This window comes from Bombina bombina, chromosome 2 (genome assembly GCF_027579735.1).
Source record: "Bombina bombina isolate aBomBom1 chromosome 2, aBomBom1.pri, whole genome shotgun sequence".
In the NCBI taxonomy this organism is placed as follows: domain Eukaryota; kingdom Metazoa; phylum Chordata; class Amphibia; order Anura; family Bombinatoridae; genus Bombina; species Bombina bombina.
In genome coordinates, this window is record NC_069500.1 from 204,349,909 (window position 1) to 204,367,682 (window position 17,774).

Consider the following 17,774-nt stretch of genomic DNA (forward strand, 5'->3'; position numbering starts at 1 on the left):
TGGGGAACTTCATCCGGAGGTCTTTGCCCAAATACTTCGACGTTGGGGCAAACCAGAGATAGATCTCATGGCGTCTCGACAGAACGCCAAGCTTCCTCGTTACGGGTCCAGATCCAGGGATCCAGGAGCAGTCCTGATAGATGCTCTGACAGCACCTTGGGACTTCAGGATGGCTTACGTGTTTCCACCCTTCCCGTTGCTTCCTCGATTGATTGCCAGAATCAAACAAGAGAGAGCATCAGTGATTCTAATAGCACCTTCGTGGCCACGCAGGACTTGGTATGCAGACCTGGTGGACATGTCATCCTGTCCACCTTGGTCTCTACCTCTGAAACAGGGACCTTCTGATACAGGGTCCCTTCAAACATCAAAATCTAACTTCTCTGAAGCTGACTGCTTGGAAATTGAACGCTTTGATTTTATCAAGACGTGGATTTTCTGAGTCAGTTATTGATACCTTAATACAGGCTAGGAAACCTGTTACCAGAAAGATTTACCATAAGATATGGCGTAAATACCTATATTGGTGTGAATCCAAAGGTTACTCTTGGAGTAAGGTTAGGATTCCTAGGATATTGTCTTTTCTACAAGAAGGTTTAGAAAAGGGTTTATCTGCTAGTTCATTAAAGGGACAGATCTCAGCTCTGTCCATTCTGTTACACAAACGTCTGTCAGAAGTTCCTGACGTCCAGGCTTTTTGTCAGGCTTTGGCCAGAATTAAGCCTGTGTTTAAAACTGTTGCTCCACCATGGAGTTTAAACCTTGTTCTTAATGTTTTACCAGGGCGTTCCGTTTGAACCCCTTCATTCCATTGATATAAAGTTGTTATCTTGGAAAGTTCTATTTTTAATGGCTATTTCCTCGGCTCGAAGAGTCTCTGAATTATCAGCCTTACATTGTGATTCTCCTTATTTGATTTTTCATTCGGATAAGGTAGTCCTGCGTACTAAACCTGGGTTCTTACCTAAGGTAGTTACTAACAGGAATATCAATCAAGAGATTGTTGTTCCTTCTTTATGCCCAAATCCTTCTTCAAAGAAGGAACGTCTACTGCACAACCTGGATGTAGTCCGTGCTCTAAAATTTTACTTACAGGCAACTAAGGAATTTCGACAAACGTCTTCTCTGTTTGTCATTTACTCTGGGCAGAGGAGAGGTCAAAAAGCTTCCGCTACCTCTCTTTCTTTTTGGCTTCGTAGCATAATTCGTTTAGCTTATGAGACTGCTGGACAGCAGCCTCCTGAAAGAATTACAGCTCATTCTACTAGAGCTGTGGCTTCCACTTGGGCCTTCAAGAATGAGGCCTTCTGTTGAACAGATTTGCAAGGCTGCAACTTGGTCTTCGCTTCATACTTTTTCCAAATTTTACAAATTTGACACTTTTGCTTCATCGGAGGCTATTTTTGGGAGAAAGGTTCTTCAGGCAGTGGTTCCTTCTGTATAAAGAGCCTGCCTATCCCTCCCGTCATCCGTGTACTTTTGCTTTGGTATTGGTATCCCAGAAGTAATGATGACCCGTGGACTGATCACACTTAACAGAAGAAAACATAATTTATGCTTACCTGATAAATTCCTTTCTTCTGTAGTGTGATCAGTCCACGGCCCGCCCTGTTTTTAAGGCAGGTAAATATTTTTTAATTTATACTCCAGTCACCACTTCACCCTTGGCTTTTCCTTTCTCGTTGGTCCTTGGTCGAATGACTGGGAGTGACGTAGAGGGGAGGAGCTATATGCAGCTCTGCTGGGTGAATCCTCTTGCACTTCCTGTTGGGGAGGAGTAATATCCCAGAAGTAATGATGACCCGTGGACTGATCACATCACAGAAGAAAGGAATTTAATCAGGTAAGCATAAATTATGTTTTTTAGGGGGCGCATTCAGTTTTCCAACATGGAATTTTCACATCTGTCATCATGCACCCATGTCTATTTGGGTAATTTCTGAAGCCGGCCAATGTTAATTTACCCCCATCAAACCATATATTTTTGAAAAGTAGACAACCTAGGGTATTTCAAATGCAGGTATTTTAACACTTTCCATGCACTAATTAAACCACCAGTCTTTTTGTCAAACTTTTGAGTAGTCGTCATTTTGTGTTATTTTTCACACACATTGTACTTTAGGCATGGATTCTTAGTTCCTGTTATGTGTTACTGCAGAAAAACACCTCAATATGTGTTCAGCAACATCTTCTGAATACAGTGATATCACCTATACATAGGTTTGTTGGGTTGGTTGGGGTTTGCAATGCCAAACTTCTGACATGTGTTAGTGAATTTTTAAAATTTAACATATCTTCTTTGACTATCTTCTTTTGGGGGGCTTTTTTACATACCCCAATTTATTTGCTCGCCATGAACGTGCATATATTTCAAAAGTTGCAACCCCAAAGTATTGTATATGGGGTGTTTTGATGCCTTTGATGCAACTGTTTTTAGCCAAAAAAAATTGGAGAAAGTGTGTGGTGGTATTTTTTTCATTTTTACACACATTGCTTTTTTGGCTATGTTTTAGGAGAGCCTGTTGTAAGCTATTGCAAAAAACACTCCAGGTTGTTTTCTGCAAGACCTCCTGGAGTACGCCTATGCCCCCCATGCAAAGGTTTGCCAGGGATTTTGGAAAGGTTCTGTTACAATTTTATGACTTGTAATTTTAGTTATTAAAAGTGAGAGTATTTCTTCAGATAGGCCTATCTTTAGTTTGGGGCCTATGGCATACTCCAGTTTTATTTATTGCCATGAAAGTGTATATTTTTGAAATGTTGACACCCCAAGGTATTGTATATGGAGTGCTTTGATGCCTTTGAAGCATACCGTTTTAGCCAAAAAAATTGGAGAAAGTGTTGGTGGTAATTTTTCAATTTTAATTTTTACACACACATTGCTTTTTGACTATGATTTAGGAGAGGACTGTTGTTAAGTTATTTCAAAAAAATACTTCAGGTTGTTTTCTGCAAGGCACCCTGAGTACACCTATGCCCCCCATGCATAGGTTTGCCATGATTTTGGGAAGGTTATGTTACAATTTTATGACTTGTAATTTTAGTTATTAAAAGTGAGAGTATTTCTTCTGAAATTTCTTCTGGTTTGACAGGGGTTTTGGTAAAAAAAAAACAGCCCCAATTTTAGAACTTGTAAAAATAGAGTAGTGAAATGTAAAAATCTGGCACAGTAAAAGTAAAAAAAAAAAACAACCAAAAAAAGCCATTTAACAGTAAACATAACCAAAAAAAGAATAACAGCAAATTTTTTTTTTCTCCTGTTAAGTGTAGTCAGTCCACGGGTCATCCATTACTTATGGGATTATATCTCCTCCCTAACAGGAAGTGCAAGAGGATCACCCAAGCAGAGCTGCTATATAGCTCCTCCCCTCTACGTCATACCCAGTCATTCTCTTGCACCTAACTAATAGATAGGACGTGTGAGAGGACTGTGGGTGTTATACTTAGTTTTTATTTCTTCAATCAAAAGTTTGTTATTTTAAACAGCACCGGAGTGTGTTGTTATTTCTCAGGCAGCATTAGAAGAAGAATCTACCTGAGTTTGTGTATGATCTTAGCGGTCGTAACTAAGATCCATTTGCTGTTCCGGCCATTCTGAGGAGTGAGGTAACTTCAGAACAGGGGACAGCGGGCAGGGTTCACCTGCAAGGAGGTATGTTGCAGTATATTATTTTCTAAGGAATGGAATTGACTGGAGAAAATACTGCTGATACCGATGTAATGTAAGTGCAGCCTTAAATGCAGTAGTAGCGACTGGTATCAGGGCTGATATGTATGTATGTTTACACTGAGGTATTTCTAGGGAATGGAACTTCACTAAGAAAATACTGTATACATTTAAACTTATATTTGAGCCTCCACTGCAGTGAAAGCGACTAGCAGCAGGCTTTTTAATAACATTTCATAATTTTATATTTAAAACGTTTACTGGCATGTTAATCGTTTTTCTCTGAGGTACTTGGTGATAAAACTTTATGGGCATTATTTTTCCACATGGCTGTCGTTTGTTTATGAATAAAATCAGTTTACTGAGCTTCCCCACTGTAGTATTATGAGTGGGAGGGGCCTATTTGGCGCTTTATTGCGCAGTAAAAATTCAGTCACAGTCTTCCTATTTCTTCCTCCATGATCCAGGACGTCTCTACAGAGCCCAGGGGTCTCCAAAACTAGTTTTGAGGGAGGTAATCACTCACAGCAGACCTGTGAGACTGTGCTTTGACTGTGATAAAAAACGGCTTATATTAAATTGATATCCGTTTTTGGGTACTAAGGGGTTAATCATCCATTTGCTGGTGGGTGCAATCCTTTGCTAACTTAATGCATTTACTGTGAAAATTTGGTTTGCTATAACTTAATTTGGTTCATTGTTATTTCAACTGTGACAGTTTTTTGTGCTTCTTAAAGGCACAGTAACGTTTTTTTATATTGCTTGTAAATTTATTTAGAAAAGTATTTTTCCAAGCTTGCTAGTCTAATTGCTAGTTTGTTTAAACATGTCTAAACATATTGCACAAAGAGATTCCTCTGTGTCAAAGGCCAATGTGGAGCCCAATAGAAAAATTGTGTACTAATTGCATTGATGCTACTTTAAATAAAAGCCAATCTGTACATGTAAAGAAAATTTCACCAGACAACGAGGGGGAAGTTATGCCGACTAACTCTCCTCACGTGTCAGTACCTTCGTCTCGCCGCTCAGGAGGTGCGTGATATTGTGGGCGCCAAGTACATCAGGGCGGCCCTTACAAATCACTTTGCAAGACATGGCTAATGTTATGACTGAAGTATTATCTAAATTGCCAGAATTTAGGGGTAAACGCGACCGCTCTGGGGTGAGAACAGAGTGCGCTGATAATAATAGAGCCATGTCTGATACTGCGTCACAATTTGCAGAACATGAGGACGGAGAGCTTCATTCTGTAGGTGACGGATCTGATCCAAGTAAACTGGACTTAGACATTTCAAATTTTAAATTTAAGCTTGAGAACCTCCGTGTATTACTAGGGGAGGTATTAGTGGCTCTGAATGATTGTAACACGGTTGCAATTCCAGAGAAAATATGTAGGCTGGATAAATATTTTGCGGGTACCCGACGTGTACTGACGTTTTTCCTATACCTAAAAGGCTTACAGAAATTGTTAACAAGGAGTGGGATAGACCCGGTGTGCCTTTTTCACCCCCTCCTATATTTAGAAAAATGTTTCCAATAGACGCCACCCACACGGGACTTATGGCGGACGGTCCCTAAGGTGGAGGGAGCAGTTTCTACTCTGGCTAAGCGCACCACTATCCCGGTGGAGGATAGCTGTGCTTTTTCAGATCCAATGGATAAAAAGTTAGAGGGTTACCTTAAGAAAATGTTTGTTCAACAAGGTTTTATATTACAACCCCTTGCATGCATTGCGCCTGTCACGGCTGCGGCGGCATTCTGGTTTGAGTCTCTGGAAGAGACCATTAGTTCAGCTCCATTGGATGAGATTATAGACAAGCTTAGAGTCCTTAAGCTAGCTAATTCATTTATTTCTGATGCCGTAGTACACTTAACTAAGCTTACGGCTAAGAACTCCGGATTCGCCATTCAAGCGCGCAGAGCGCTGTGGCTTAAATCCTGGTCAGCCGATGTGACTTCTAAATCTAAATTGCTCAACATACCTTTCAAAGGGCAAACATTATTCGGGCCCGGTTTGAAAGAAATTATCGCTGACATTACTGGAGGTAAGGGCCATGCCCTGCCTCAAGACAGAGCCAAACCAAGGGCTAAACAGTCTAATTTTCGTGCCTTTCGTAACTTCAAGGCAGGAGCAGCATCAACTTCCTCCGCTCCAAAACAGGAAGGAACTGTTGCTCGCTACAGACAGGGCTGGAAACCTAACCAGTCCTGGAACAAGGGCAAGCAGGCCAGAAAGCCTGCTGCCGCCCCTAAGACAGCATGAAGTGAGGGCCCCCGATCCGCAAACGGATCTAGTGGGGGGCAGACTTTCTCTCTTCACCCAGGCTTGGGCAAGAGATGTCCAGGATCCCTGGGCGTTAGAGATCATATCTCAGGGATATCTTCTGGACTTCAAAGCTTCTCCTCCAAAAGGGAGATTTCATCTTTCAAGGTTGTCAGCAAACCAGATAAAGAAAGAGTGCGTTTCTACGCTGTGTACAAGACCTTTTAATAATGGGAGTGATCCACCCAGTTCCGCGGTCGGAACAAGGACAAGGGTTTTACTCAAATCTGTTTGTGGTTCCCAAAAAAGAGGGAACCTTCAGACCAATCTTGGACTTAAAGATCCTAAACAAATTCCTAAGAGTTCCATCGTTCAAAATGGAAACTATTCGGACAATCTTACCTATGATCCAAAAGGGTCAGTACATGACCACAGTGGATTTAAAGGATGCCTACCTTCACATACCGATTCACAAAGATCATTATCGGTACCTAAGGTTTGCCTTCCTAAAACAGCATTACCAGTTTGTAGCTCTTCCCTTCGGGTTAGCTACGGCTCCAAGAATCTTTACAAAGGTTCTGGGCTCTCTGTCTGGCGGTACTAAGACCGCGAGGAATATCGGTAGCTCCGTACCTAGACGACATTTCTGATACAAGCGTCAAGTTTCCAAACTGCCAAGTCTCATACAGAGTTAGTTCTGGCATTTCTAAGGTCGCATGGGTGAAGGTGAACGTAGAAAAGAGTTCTCTATTGCCACTCACAAGAGTTCCTCTTCTTGGGGACTCTTTATAGATTCTGTAGAAATGAAAATTTACCTGACAGAGGACAGGTTAACAAAGCTTCTAAATGCTTGCCGTGTCCTTCATTCCATTCAACATCCGTCAGTGGCTCAATGCATGGAGGTAATCGGCTTAATGGTAGCGGCAATGGACATAGTACCTTTTGCACGCCTGCATCTCAGACCACTGCAATTATGCATGCTAAGTCAGTGGAATGGGGATTACTCAGATTTGTCCCCTATGCTGAATCTGGATCAAGAGACCAGAGATTCTCTTCTATGGTGGCTTTCTCGGCCACATCTGTCCAGGGGGATGCCCTTCAGCAGGCCAGATTGGACGATTGTAACAACAGACGCCAGCCTGCTAGGTTGGGGCGCTGTCTGGAATTCCCTGAAGGCTCAGGGATCATGGACTCAGGAGGAGAAACTCCTTCCAATAAACATTCTGGAATTAGAGCGGGTTTTCAATGCTCTTCTGGCTTGGCCTCAGTTAGCAACTCTGAGGTTCATCAGGTTCCAGTCGGACAACATCACGACTGTGGCTTACATCAACCATCAGGGAGGGACAAGGAGTTCCCTAGCGATGATGGAAGTCTCAAAGATAATTCGCTGGGCAGAGTCTCACTCTTGCCACCTGTCAGCAATCCGCCTCCCAGTTCTCCACGCCTGGGATGTGGATCACTAAGTCGCCAGACTTTTCATCCGGGGGGAGTGGGAACTTCATCCGGAGGTATTTGCCCAACTGCTTCGGCGTTGGGGCAAACCAGATCTGGATCTCATGGCGTCTCGCCAGAACGCCAAGCTTCCTTGTTACGGATCCAGGTCCAGGGACCCGGGAGCGGTACTGATAGATGCTCTGACAGCACCTTGGGTCTTCAACATGGCTTATGTGTTTCCACCCTTCCCGATGGCTTCCTCGATTGATTGCCAGGATCAAACAGGAGAGAGCATCAGTGATTCTAATAGCGCCTGCGTGGCCACGCAGGACCTGGTATGCAGATCTAGTGGACATGTCGTCCTGTCCACCATGGTCTCTGCCTCTGAGACAGGACCTTCTGATTCAGGGTCCTTTCAAAACATCCAAATCTAATTTCTCTGAGGCTGACTGCATGGAGATTGAACGCTTGATTCTATCAAAGCGTGGATTCTCGGAGTCAGTGATTGATACCTTAATACAGGCTAGGAAGCCTGTTACCAGGAAAATTTACCATAAAATATGCGTAAATACTTGCATTGGTGCGAATCCAAGAGTTACTCATGGAGTAAGATTAGGATTCCTAGGATATTGTCTTTTCTACAAGAAGGTTTAGAAAAGGGTTTATCTGCTTAGTTTCGTTAAAGGGACAGATCTCAGCTCTGTCCATCCTTTTACACAAGCGTCTGTCAGAAGTTCCAGACGTTCAGGCTTTTTGTCAGGCTTTGGCCAGGATTAAGCCTGTGTTTAAAACTGTTGCTCCGCCGTGGAGCTTAAACTTAGTTCTTAACGTTTTACAGGGTGTTCCGTTTGAACCTCTTCATTCCATTGATATCAAGCTGTTATCTTGGAAAGTTCTGTTTTTAATGGCTATTTCCTCGGCTCGAAGAGTCTGAGTTATCGGCCTTACATTGTGATTCTCCTTATCTGATTTTTCATTCAGACAAGGTAGTTCTGCGTACTAAACCTGGGTTCTTACCTAAGGTAGTCACTAACAGGAATATCAATCAAGAGATTGTTGTTCCATCATTGTGCCCTAATCCTTCTTCAAAGAAGGAACGACTTCTGCATAATCTGGACGTGGTCCGTGCCCTAAAATTTTATTTGCAGGCAACTAAAGATTTTCGCCAAACTTCTTCCCTGTTTGTCGTTTATTCTGGACAGAGGAGAGGTCAAAAAGCTTCGGCTACCTCTCTCTCTTTCTGGCTTCGTAGCATAATACGTTTAGCCTATGAGACTGCTGGACAGCAGCCTCCTGAAAGAATTACAGCTCATTATACTAGAGCTGTGGCTTCCACTTGGGCCTTTAAAAATGAGGCCTCTGTTGAACAGATTTGCAAGGCTGCAACTTGGTCTTCACTTCACACCTTTTCGAAATTTTACAAATTTGACACTTTTGCTTCTTCGGAGGCTGTTTTTGGGAGAAAGGTTCTTCAGGCAGTGGTTCCTTCCGTGTAAAGATCCTGCCTGTCCCTCCCGTCATCCGTGTACTTTTAGCTTTGGTATTGGTATCCCATAAGTAATGGATGACCCGTGGACTGACTACACTTAACAGGAGAAAACATAATTTATGCTTACCTGATAAATTCCTTTCTCCTGTTGTGTAGTCAGTCCACGGCCCGCCCTGTTTTTACGGCAGGTCTAAATTTTAAATTAAACTCCAGTCACCACTGCACCCTATAGTTTCTCCTTTCTCGTTTGGTTTCGGTCGAATGACTGGGTATGACGTAGAGGGGAGGAGCTATATAGCAGCTCTGCTTGGGTGATCCTCTTGCACTTCCTGTTAGGGAGGAGATATAATCCCATAAGTAATGGATGACACGTGGTACTGACTACACTACAGGAGAAAGGAATTTATCAGGTAAGCATAAATTATGTTTTTTTTTTTGTTTTTTTTTTTAAATGGACCATTGCATGGTACCCCCGCTTGAAGCAGTCTCCAATGCAGAGTCCAGGCTGTCCCAGGGCAATCAGGACAGTGATATATGGTGTCCCTTCTCTGCCCCCTCTTGGTACAGACTCTGCATTTTTTCTGAGGATTTTGCCTTTGCCGCAGTAGGGGGATTTTAAAAATAAAATGGGTGGCCCCAACTCTGCTCTCTCCCATCCCCGCCCGGGGAGCAGGTGCATCTTGGTACAAAATCCCCGAAATGATCTGGAGCTGAAAATGTAAAAAAAACTGTTTCATTCCGGGGTTTGCTTTTTTGAACAACAAAAAAGCGTTGTGGGTTGCAATCTGCATTAGGTAAATTGCAACCTTTTTGTACCAGGCCCTTGTCTTCCGCATAATTAGGTAGGGCTGCAGCAGCTGATCTGCCAAATCAACCCCACCAATATGCCGGTTAGAAGACTTGATGCACACTGGCTTCCTTATGATCTCAGCTCTGCCATGAACAGAGACCGCCACCCGTCGTCTCTGTATGGATGGTGGTGAGAAGGGTATACATCCTTCTAGTCTCTCTACTTAAGTGCCAACAGCTCCTCTTGGTGCAGAGCTGAGGACTCTCCCCTTCGTAGCTGGGTGTGTGTGCAAGTTGTCCTGGGAAACCTGCCTGGTTCTTTTTAATTGTACCGCAAGCTACTGTATCAAAGCAATACAGTAGCTTGAACAAAAGGACACTTGTATAATAATTGTCTAAGTACAAGTGATACCCTTTGTTCATTAGGGATAATATCAGGTCCCAGACAATCTTGCCAGTGGTTCCCATTTTTTCTGGGCAACCTGGAGAGTCAAGGTGGCTATCCTTTCCCTCATACACCCCGAAGGCCTGAGTATACCCAGTCTCGCTCTCACAGAGCTTATACACCTTTACCCCATACCTGGAGCGCTGGGAAGGAATATACTGCTTGAATCCCAGCCTTCCCTTGTACTTCATCAGGGATTCATCAACGCATATATTCCTTCCAGGTGTATAAGCCTCTGCAAACCTGGAAGAAAAGTGGGTATTAAGGGGTGGATTTTATACAATTGGAGATGCTCCCTAGGGAGGCACAGGCTGTTGTCGCTGAAGTGCGGGAAATCTAGAATCATTTCATACATCTTCCTCAACATACTCTGGCAGAAAATGGGGGTAAAGCAGATGGGGCTACTGCTCCAGTAGGAGCGAATGGAGGGTTTCTTTATGATGCCCATCAGCATAGTCAATGCCCAGAATTTTTTTAATTTTGACACATTGATGGGGGCCCATTGCTGCTTTGCCAAATGTGTTTCAGGCTTTGCAGCACAGAACTGATGGGCATATAAATTAGTTTGGGTGACAATGTTCCCCAATACATCATCGCCCAGAAACACTTCCAGAAACTTGTGGGGGCTAAAACCCCCTGCAACATCTATATTGATGCCAGGATTTGCTGTGAATGGTGGGATATCTGGTCTCTGTAAGATGAGGCGTTACCCACTCTTCAGCGGCTATGCAGCAACACGCCTCCTTCTGGCAGGGGGGCTAGCAGCCACAGATACATCACTATCAGTTGAGACTGCATCTAATGATGTATCTGAACATATGGCAGGGTCAAGATTGGGGTCTGAGTCAGACATAGAGGCATCTGACTCTGATGCAAGGATGCAAATTACTAAAAAAAAAAAAAATCCACACAAAATTTAAATTAACTTAACTAAATGGCTCGGGAAAGAGCCTTTGGGTTTCTCAAAAAAATTAAAACAAAAAACAGCAAAAAAGTACAGCTATGCTACTGCCAGTTATTTATAGTGATCACTGGCAAACAGGGGTTAATGGCTCTGAAATTAAATTAAATTGGCTAAATGGCTCTGAAAAAGAGCCTTTTGGTCTCTCAAACATTACAACAAAAAAATGAACCCCTAAAAAAAAATGCAGACAGCAAAAAAAGTACTGCTATGCTACTGCCAGTGATTTATAGTGATCACTGGCAAGCTAGGGGTTAATGGCTCTGAAAAGAGCCTTTGGGTCTCTCAATTTTTAACACATGAATAAAATAAATCTCTCTCTCCTAAACACAGGTCTCTCTATATTTACAAAATATTGACATGATCAGACAAATGGGATATTTTATTATATTTTTTTTTTTTTGTGGAAGACTCAGATTGGGTGACCCTAGCTTGTCCCTATGATGAGGCAAGGCTAGGGACACCCACAGAGGCCCCATGATGCACTGGGCATCGCTATCTTGGAAGCCTCATGGGGTTAGGGAAGGGGGGCTATATGGGGCTTTTATTTGTTAGAATAAAATATTTTTTTAATTTTTTTTTTATCCCTAAGGGCCTCGACCCACCGAGGCACTTAGCACACAAGCAGAGCATCGGACGCTTGTCCGATCACTTCCGATGCTCCGCTAGACTGCCGGGCTCCATGTGTAGGGAAACCGGAAGTGATCACTTGTGGGGGAGTGATCAATTCGGTCCTGGCAGTCGGGAACAGTATTGCAGGATGCCTCGACATCGAGGCATTGCTGCAATACTGTTAGAGCAGCTGGAAGCAATCTCGTTTGCTTCCAGCGCTCAGTTTAGCCAACAACGTACAGGCTACGTCCACGGTCGTTAACTGCATTTTTTTGCAGGACGTACCCCATACGTCGTCGGTCATTATGGGGTTAATCAGAGAGACTGACATTTTTATTGATACCTGTGCCTGAGCAGCCTAGGTTCAATGACCAGATTTGTGCTCCCACAAAGGGACATTGTTTATTTATTTATTTTCCTTTTTATAAACCCTTGTTTCCTTGTCACACTTGCAGAGGCACGTCCCTCTCCACCAGTAAAGCAGTGACAGTTGTTCTTATCAACCAGTGGAGGATAACAGGAAGTACAGTACAGTATCAATTTAAATTTAAAGTGTAAAATATTTTCAGCATGGGACAATGCTGCTCTTTCACACTCGACAGAACATTTTACCTTTGTTTATTATATTAAGAGAGGTAATTTGACCTCTATTATTGTGATAAGGTCTACTAGGGTACCTACAATGCTTCAGAGATCAATTTTAAGCAACTTTCTTATTTACTCCTATTATAAAGTTTTATCCGTTCTCTTGCTATCTTTATTTTAAAAGCAGGAATTTAAAGCTTAGGAGCCGGCCCCAATTTTGGTTCAGAATCTGGGTTACACTTGCTTATTGGTGACTAAATGTAGCCACCAATAAGCAAGCGCTATCCAGGGTGCTAAACCTAAAATGGGCCAGCTCCCAAGCTTTACATTCCTTTACACCGGCAATATCACTAATGGTTTGCTACTAACACCCTTTTTTATAAATTTAGAGTAGTTATACTAAAAGTAAAAAGTAGTTATAAACGTATTTACTCTCCTCATCTGTGTTATGCTTTGGTGGAGAATCGGTGCTTACACATTTTTATTCCTATGTTCTCACTTTTATCCTTTTGCATTATGCTACAGGATCCAGTATCATTTTGTACTAGTGTTTTTTTGAAAATATATATATTTCCCCTTTCAGACTCGCCTTAACAATAAATTTATATGTTTGTGGATGTGAGGACCAGGGCACTTACATTCATATGTATTCATGCCCAACAACTCTGGCGTGAGACTTCTAACCTCTTGAGCGTCATCAAGCACTTTTAAATTTCAAGTTCAACCTAAAACATTTGTCTTAACCCACAAATAAGTTAATTGCTAACAATATGTATGGCAACCCGGGTTTGTATTGCTAAATACTGGCAAACCTTTTGTCCACATTTTTTCAGTAATTATAGCTAAAATATTTTTCTTTTTGGCTAGCCTTTTAAACAAACAAGAGGAATACTTAGATATATGGGGACCATGAATCGGCTATATATATTTAAAGACCTGTAGAAAGCTTTAAGACTCATTCACCCCCATTAGGCACAGTTATACATAACCTTCTCACTTATATTCACAGTTGTGTACCCCCCCCCACACACACCCTGGGACCTCACATTTTTATTATCAACACCTAGGTGTAGAGACTTACAGAAAAATAATAAAAACACAACAAAATTTGGATAGCTGATTAAAGTGTAGTATAGTTTACTACAGATGAGAAGGCTGCAACAAAAAATAGAACCCCCATATATTTTTATGTTGAAACTGTGATCACCTTACTAAATTGTGATCAAGGTTAGCCATAGGTGAAAGATGTCCCATACATGCTTTTTGCGGTTATAATATAAACTAGAGGGGCCCCTTGTGTCTGATTATAAATAAAAAACACTTTTTGTTTGCCAGGTGATAGCTGTCACCATAGTGATCACCTGGCTATACAGAAAAAAATAACATATTTTTTTTATTGTGGCTCTAAAAACATTTTGCTTCCTGAGATAGGGAGAGTGCGTGGCTTCATTCCTACTGTTGGGAAATACAACACCTGGCCACCAGGAGGAGGCAAAGACACCACAGCCAAAGGCTTAAATATCCCTCCCACTTCCTCATTACCCCAGTCATTCTTTGCCTTTCGTCACATTAGGAAGGTGGCAGAAAAGTGTCAGAAGATTCGGAGAGTCCTGAAAAAGGGTATCTGCCTTTCGAGTTAGGACTGGAGTTTTAAGTAGTCATGTCAACCTCTCAGTGAGAGTATCGATGAGTTAGTCTGGAGATGCAGGGAAAGTTTTTCTGCGAAACAATCCAGACTACTGCTAATAGCTACTAAGCAATCAGTGTTTGACGAGTTTCACTGCCTGCTTTCTCTCACTCAAGTCTATGTCAGGAGCGCTGCTGTAAGACTGTCACACTTGAGAGGCTGTGTTCTGTTCACAGCATGGATCCTGGAGGTAAGATCGTTTCAATTTATTACACATAAAATGCTATAACAGGGTACAGTGTGGCTCCTTTATACCTTGATAAGATCCAGGGTTAATATCCTTTGAAGGGGATTTATTGAATAGTTTGTAGTTAATTAATCGTGTATTAATTATTTACATGCTGCTTTGTGTGATTTTTTTTTTCCTGGGCTCATAGACTGTGTGTTTTTGGCTGGAACAAACAGGTTTCACTTTAAAGTTTCACTTTTGTTTTTGAAAGTGTTGCACAGCTCCTATTACTTGCTGTACTTGTAATAACAGGGGAAAAGTACGGTCTTGCCACTCCATGTGACCCGGGGTCGTGGTCTATGTTCATTTCCTCCATTCCAGCTGAGACTTGAACCTGAGGAGAGCGTTTCCTCTGTTAACTATCTGGGTCTAGGATGGGTGGTGAGTGCCCAAGCCATTGGGAGTATAAAGGTGCAGTTTTCTATAATAAAAAATGTTTTTATTTGTGTCCATCTGTGGGTATAACCTGAGCTATGGAGGACTCTGACATGTTAGAAGGTACTCCTTCTGTACTAAATCATACCTGTTTATATTGTGAGGAGGCCGTGGTTTTCCCCACCCACTCAATTATGTTCCACGTGCCTTAACACAGTTATAAATCTAAGAAGGGAGACAAGTCTGCTAAGGCTCTTAGTCCCTCTGAGCCTCTGAGTATCCTTGCTACATTATCCACTCCACATGCAGTTCCCTGTAACACATCTAATCCTCCATCCTGAGGGGGCCCTTCTTCCTGCGGACTTTGCCGCGCAGTTACAAACGGCGGTTGTCTGCGGCCCTCAGTGCATTACCTTGCTCTAACAAACGCAAGAGAAAGGTTAAACATAGCTCTCCTAAACCCCGGGGTCATCTAAATATTTATCGGATTTAACTATTAAGTCCCAGTTATTCGATGATGAGTTAACCTCTGTAGCTTCAGAGGGTGAACTTTCTGGGTCGGAGTCCTTAGCGTCCTAAGCCTCTGCTGCGGAGAACCACCCCTTTAGATTTTAAAATTGAGCACTTGCGTTTTTTATTAAAGGAGGTTCTGTCTACGTTAGAAGTTACCAGAGCCACGATTTGGGGAATGAATTGGTTCTTCCTTTTCCCCCCTCGTCTACTTTTAAAAAGTTGGTTCCCAGTCCCCCGGACCTCTCAAATGGATTTGTGGTGGGCTCCATTCCTAAGGTGGATGGTGCTATCTCTACACTTGCTAAACGTACTACATATACCTCTTGTGGATAGTTCTTTGTTCAGAGATGAATAAGAAAATGGTAACCTTTCTGAGAAAGATGTTTCAACATACAGGATTTTTGTTTTCAACTGCGGCTGCAGTTGCCGGATTACCTACTGTGTGCGACTCTGTCGGAACTCATTGAGGTGGAGTCTTCCCTCAAGGATATTCAAGGCAGAATTAATGCTCCTGAGAATTGCTAATTCTTTTATCTGTGATGCGAACATGCAAATTATTCACCTAAATGCAAAGGCCTCTGGCTTTGAGGTCCTAGCCCGTCGGGTGCTCTGGTTGAAGTCTTGGTCTGCGGATATGATTTCTAAGTCCAGAATCCTTTCTCTTCCCGTCAAGGGGAAAATTTTTATTTGGTCCAAGGCCTGGACTCCATTATTTCTATGGTTACCGGAAGCAAGGGTGCCCTTCCTACCGCAAGATAAGAAGAACAAGCGTAAGGGATGACAATCTTCTAATTTTCGTTCCTTTCATTCTGACAAATCCCAATGACAACAATCCTTCTCCAAGCCCGAGCAACCCAAGAGTACTTGGAAGCTCAGTTCTGGAATAAATCCAAGCAGAATAAGAAAGCCCCCCAAAAACAAATCAGCATGAAGGGGCGGCCCGTTCCGCGATCGGTTCGTGTAGGGGGGGCAGACTGTCTCTTTTTTTTTTCAGACGCTTGGTTCAAGGACGTACAGGATCCGTGGGTCCTGGAGGTGATATCTCAGGGATACAAGATAGGCTGCAAATCTCAACCGCAAAGGGGCAGATTCCTTCTGTCGACCAGGAGCAGAAAAGAGGGATGGAACTTTCTAGGGTGTTTTTAGGATCTATCCTCCTTAGGGAGTTGTTGTCCTGGAGCCTATCGAAAGAAAGAGGTTTGGTGGTTTATTCAACCTTTTCGTGGGTCCCAAAGAAGAAGGGAGCTTTTCCGCCCAATTCTGGACCTAAAGTCCTTCAAGATGGAGACGATAAGGTCCATCCTTCCTTTAATTCAGGAAGGTCAGTTTATGACCACTATAGATCTGAAGGATGCTTACCTTCATGTTCCAATCCGCAGGGAACACTTTTCGAGTTCCTGAGGTTTGCATTCCTGGACCAGCACTTCCAGCTCATTGCCCTTCTGTTTGGCCTAGCTACTGCTCCAAAATCTTTACGACAGGTTCTGGGGGGCATTCTTCTAGCCATTGCCAGAACTCAGGATTATTCAGTAGCCCCATACTTGGACGATATTCTGGTTGCAAGCACCATCCCTTTCGTCTTGCTGAAGAATTCTCGGAGTCCCTTCTCAGTCTTCTTCGGTCACATGGATGGAAGATAAACTTGAAAAGAGTTCTCTTATCCCAAGTACCAGGGTGGAATTCCTGGGTACTATAATAGACTCCATATCCATGAGGATATTTCTAACAGACCAGAGACATTGCAAACTAACTTTGGCATGTCTTACCCTCCGGACCTCCTTGAGTCTCTCTGTGGCTCAGTGTATGGAGGGTAATTGGTCTCATGGTGTACTGCATGGACATCATTTCCTTTTGCCAGGTTCCATCTCAGACCTTTACAACTGTGCATGCTGAGATGTACAGATAGGACAGTGGAACAGCAATCATTCAGATCTGTCATAACAGATTGTATTAGACAGCCCAGTCGAGAGAATCGCTCTCTTGGTGGCTCTGTCCAGATCATCTGTCCCGAGGGACATGCTTCTTAAGACCCATCCTGGGAGATTGTGACTACGAATGTAAGCCTATCGGAAGGGGAGCTGTTTGGGGTGCCCAGGAAGGCATAGGGGTTGTGGACTCAGGAGGAGTCCCTCCCTCCCGATCAATATTTTGGAACTGTGGGTAATCTTCAAGGCCTTGAAGGCTTGGCCACTTATGGGTTCGTCCCCAGTAGTTATCAGATTCCCAATCAGACAATAAAACCTCGGTGACTCTGCATCAGCCATCAGGGGGGAACGAGAAGTTCCTTAGTAATGAAGGAAGTATCTCAGATTCTGGAGTGGGCGGAAGGCCGACAGCTGTTTGCGGTCAGTGATCCACATTCTGGGTGTGGACAACTGGGAGGCGGATTTTCTCAGTAGGCAATCCTTTCATCCAGGGGAATGGTCTCTCCATCCCCAAGGTGTTTGCAGAGATATAGCAGCAAGTGGGGGACGCCAGAGATAGATCTCATGGCACCCCATCTCAATAGCAAGTTTGGACTTAGTGGGGCATGCAATCTGATTCGTATTTCTACGGTCACGAAGGAAGACGCCCTTCAACACAAGATCTGGGCATTACGAATACCTTGTAATGCCCCTTTGGGCTGTTGTAACGCCCCCCGCAAGTCTTTCAGGCATTCGTTACGATGTCTTCCCGTGACCCACCTCAACCGCAACTGTTATCGTCTATCTGGACTGACATCTTT

At 43.1% G+C, this 17,774-nt stretch overlaps 1 protein-coding gene across 1 annotated transcript in view; it reads left to right on the forward strand.

Annotated features, from left to right (window-relative positions):
• CCDC125 (coiled-coil domain containing 125) overlaps positions 1 to 17,774 on the forward strand; it is a 197,381-nt gene that overhangs the window by 129,440 nt on the left and 50,167 nt on the right. The window contains 1 exon segment of the mRNA XM_053701455.1: positions 9,920 to 9,927. Coding sequence (XP_053557430.1) covers positions 9,920 to 9,927 — 8 coding nt within the window.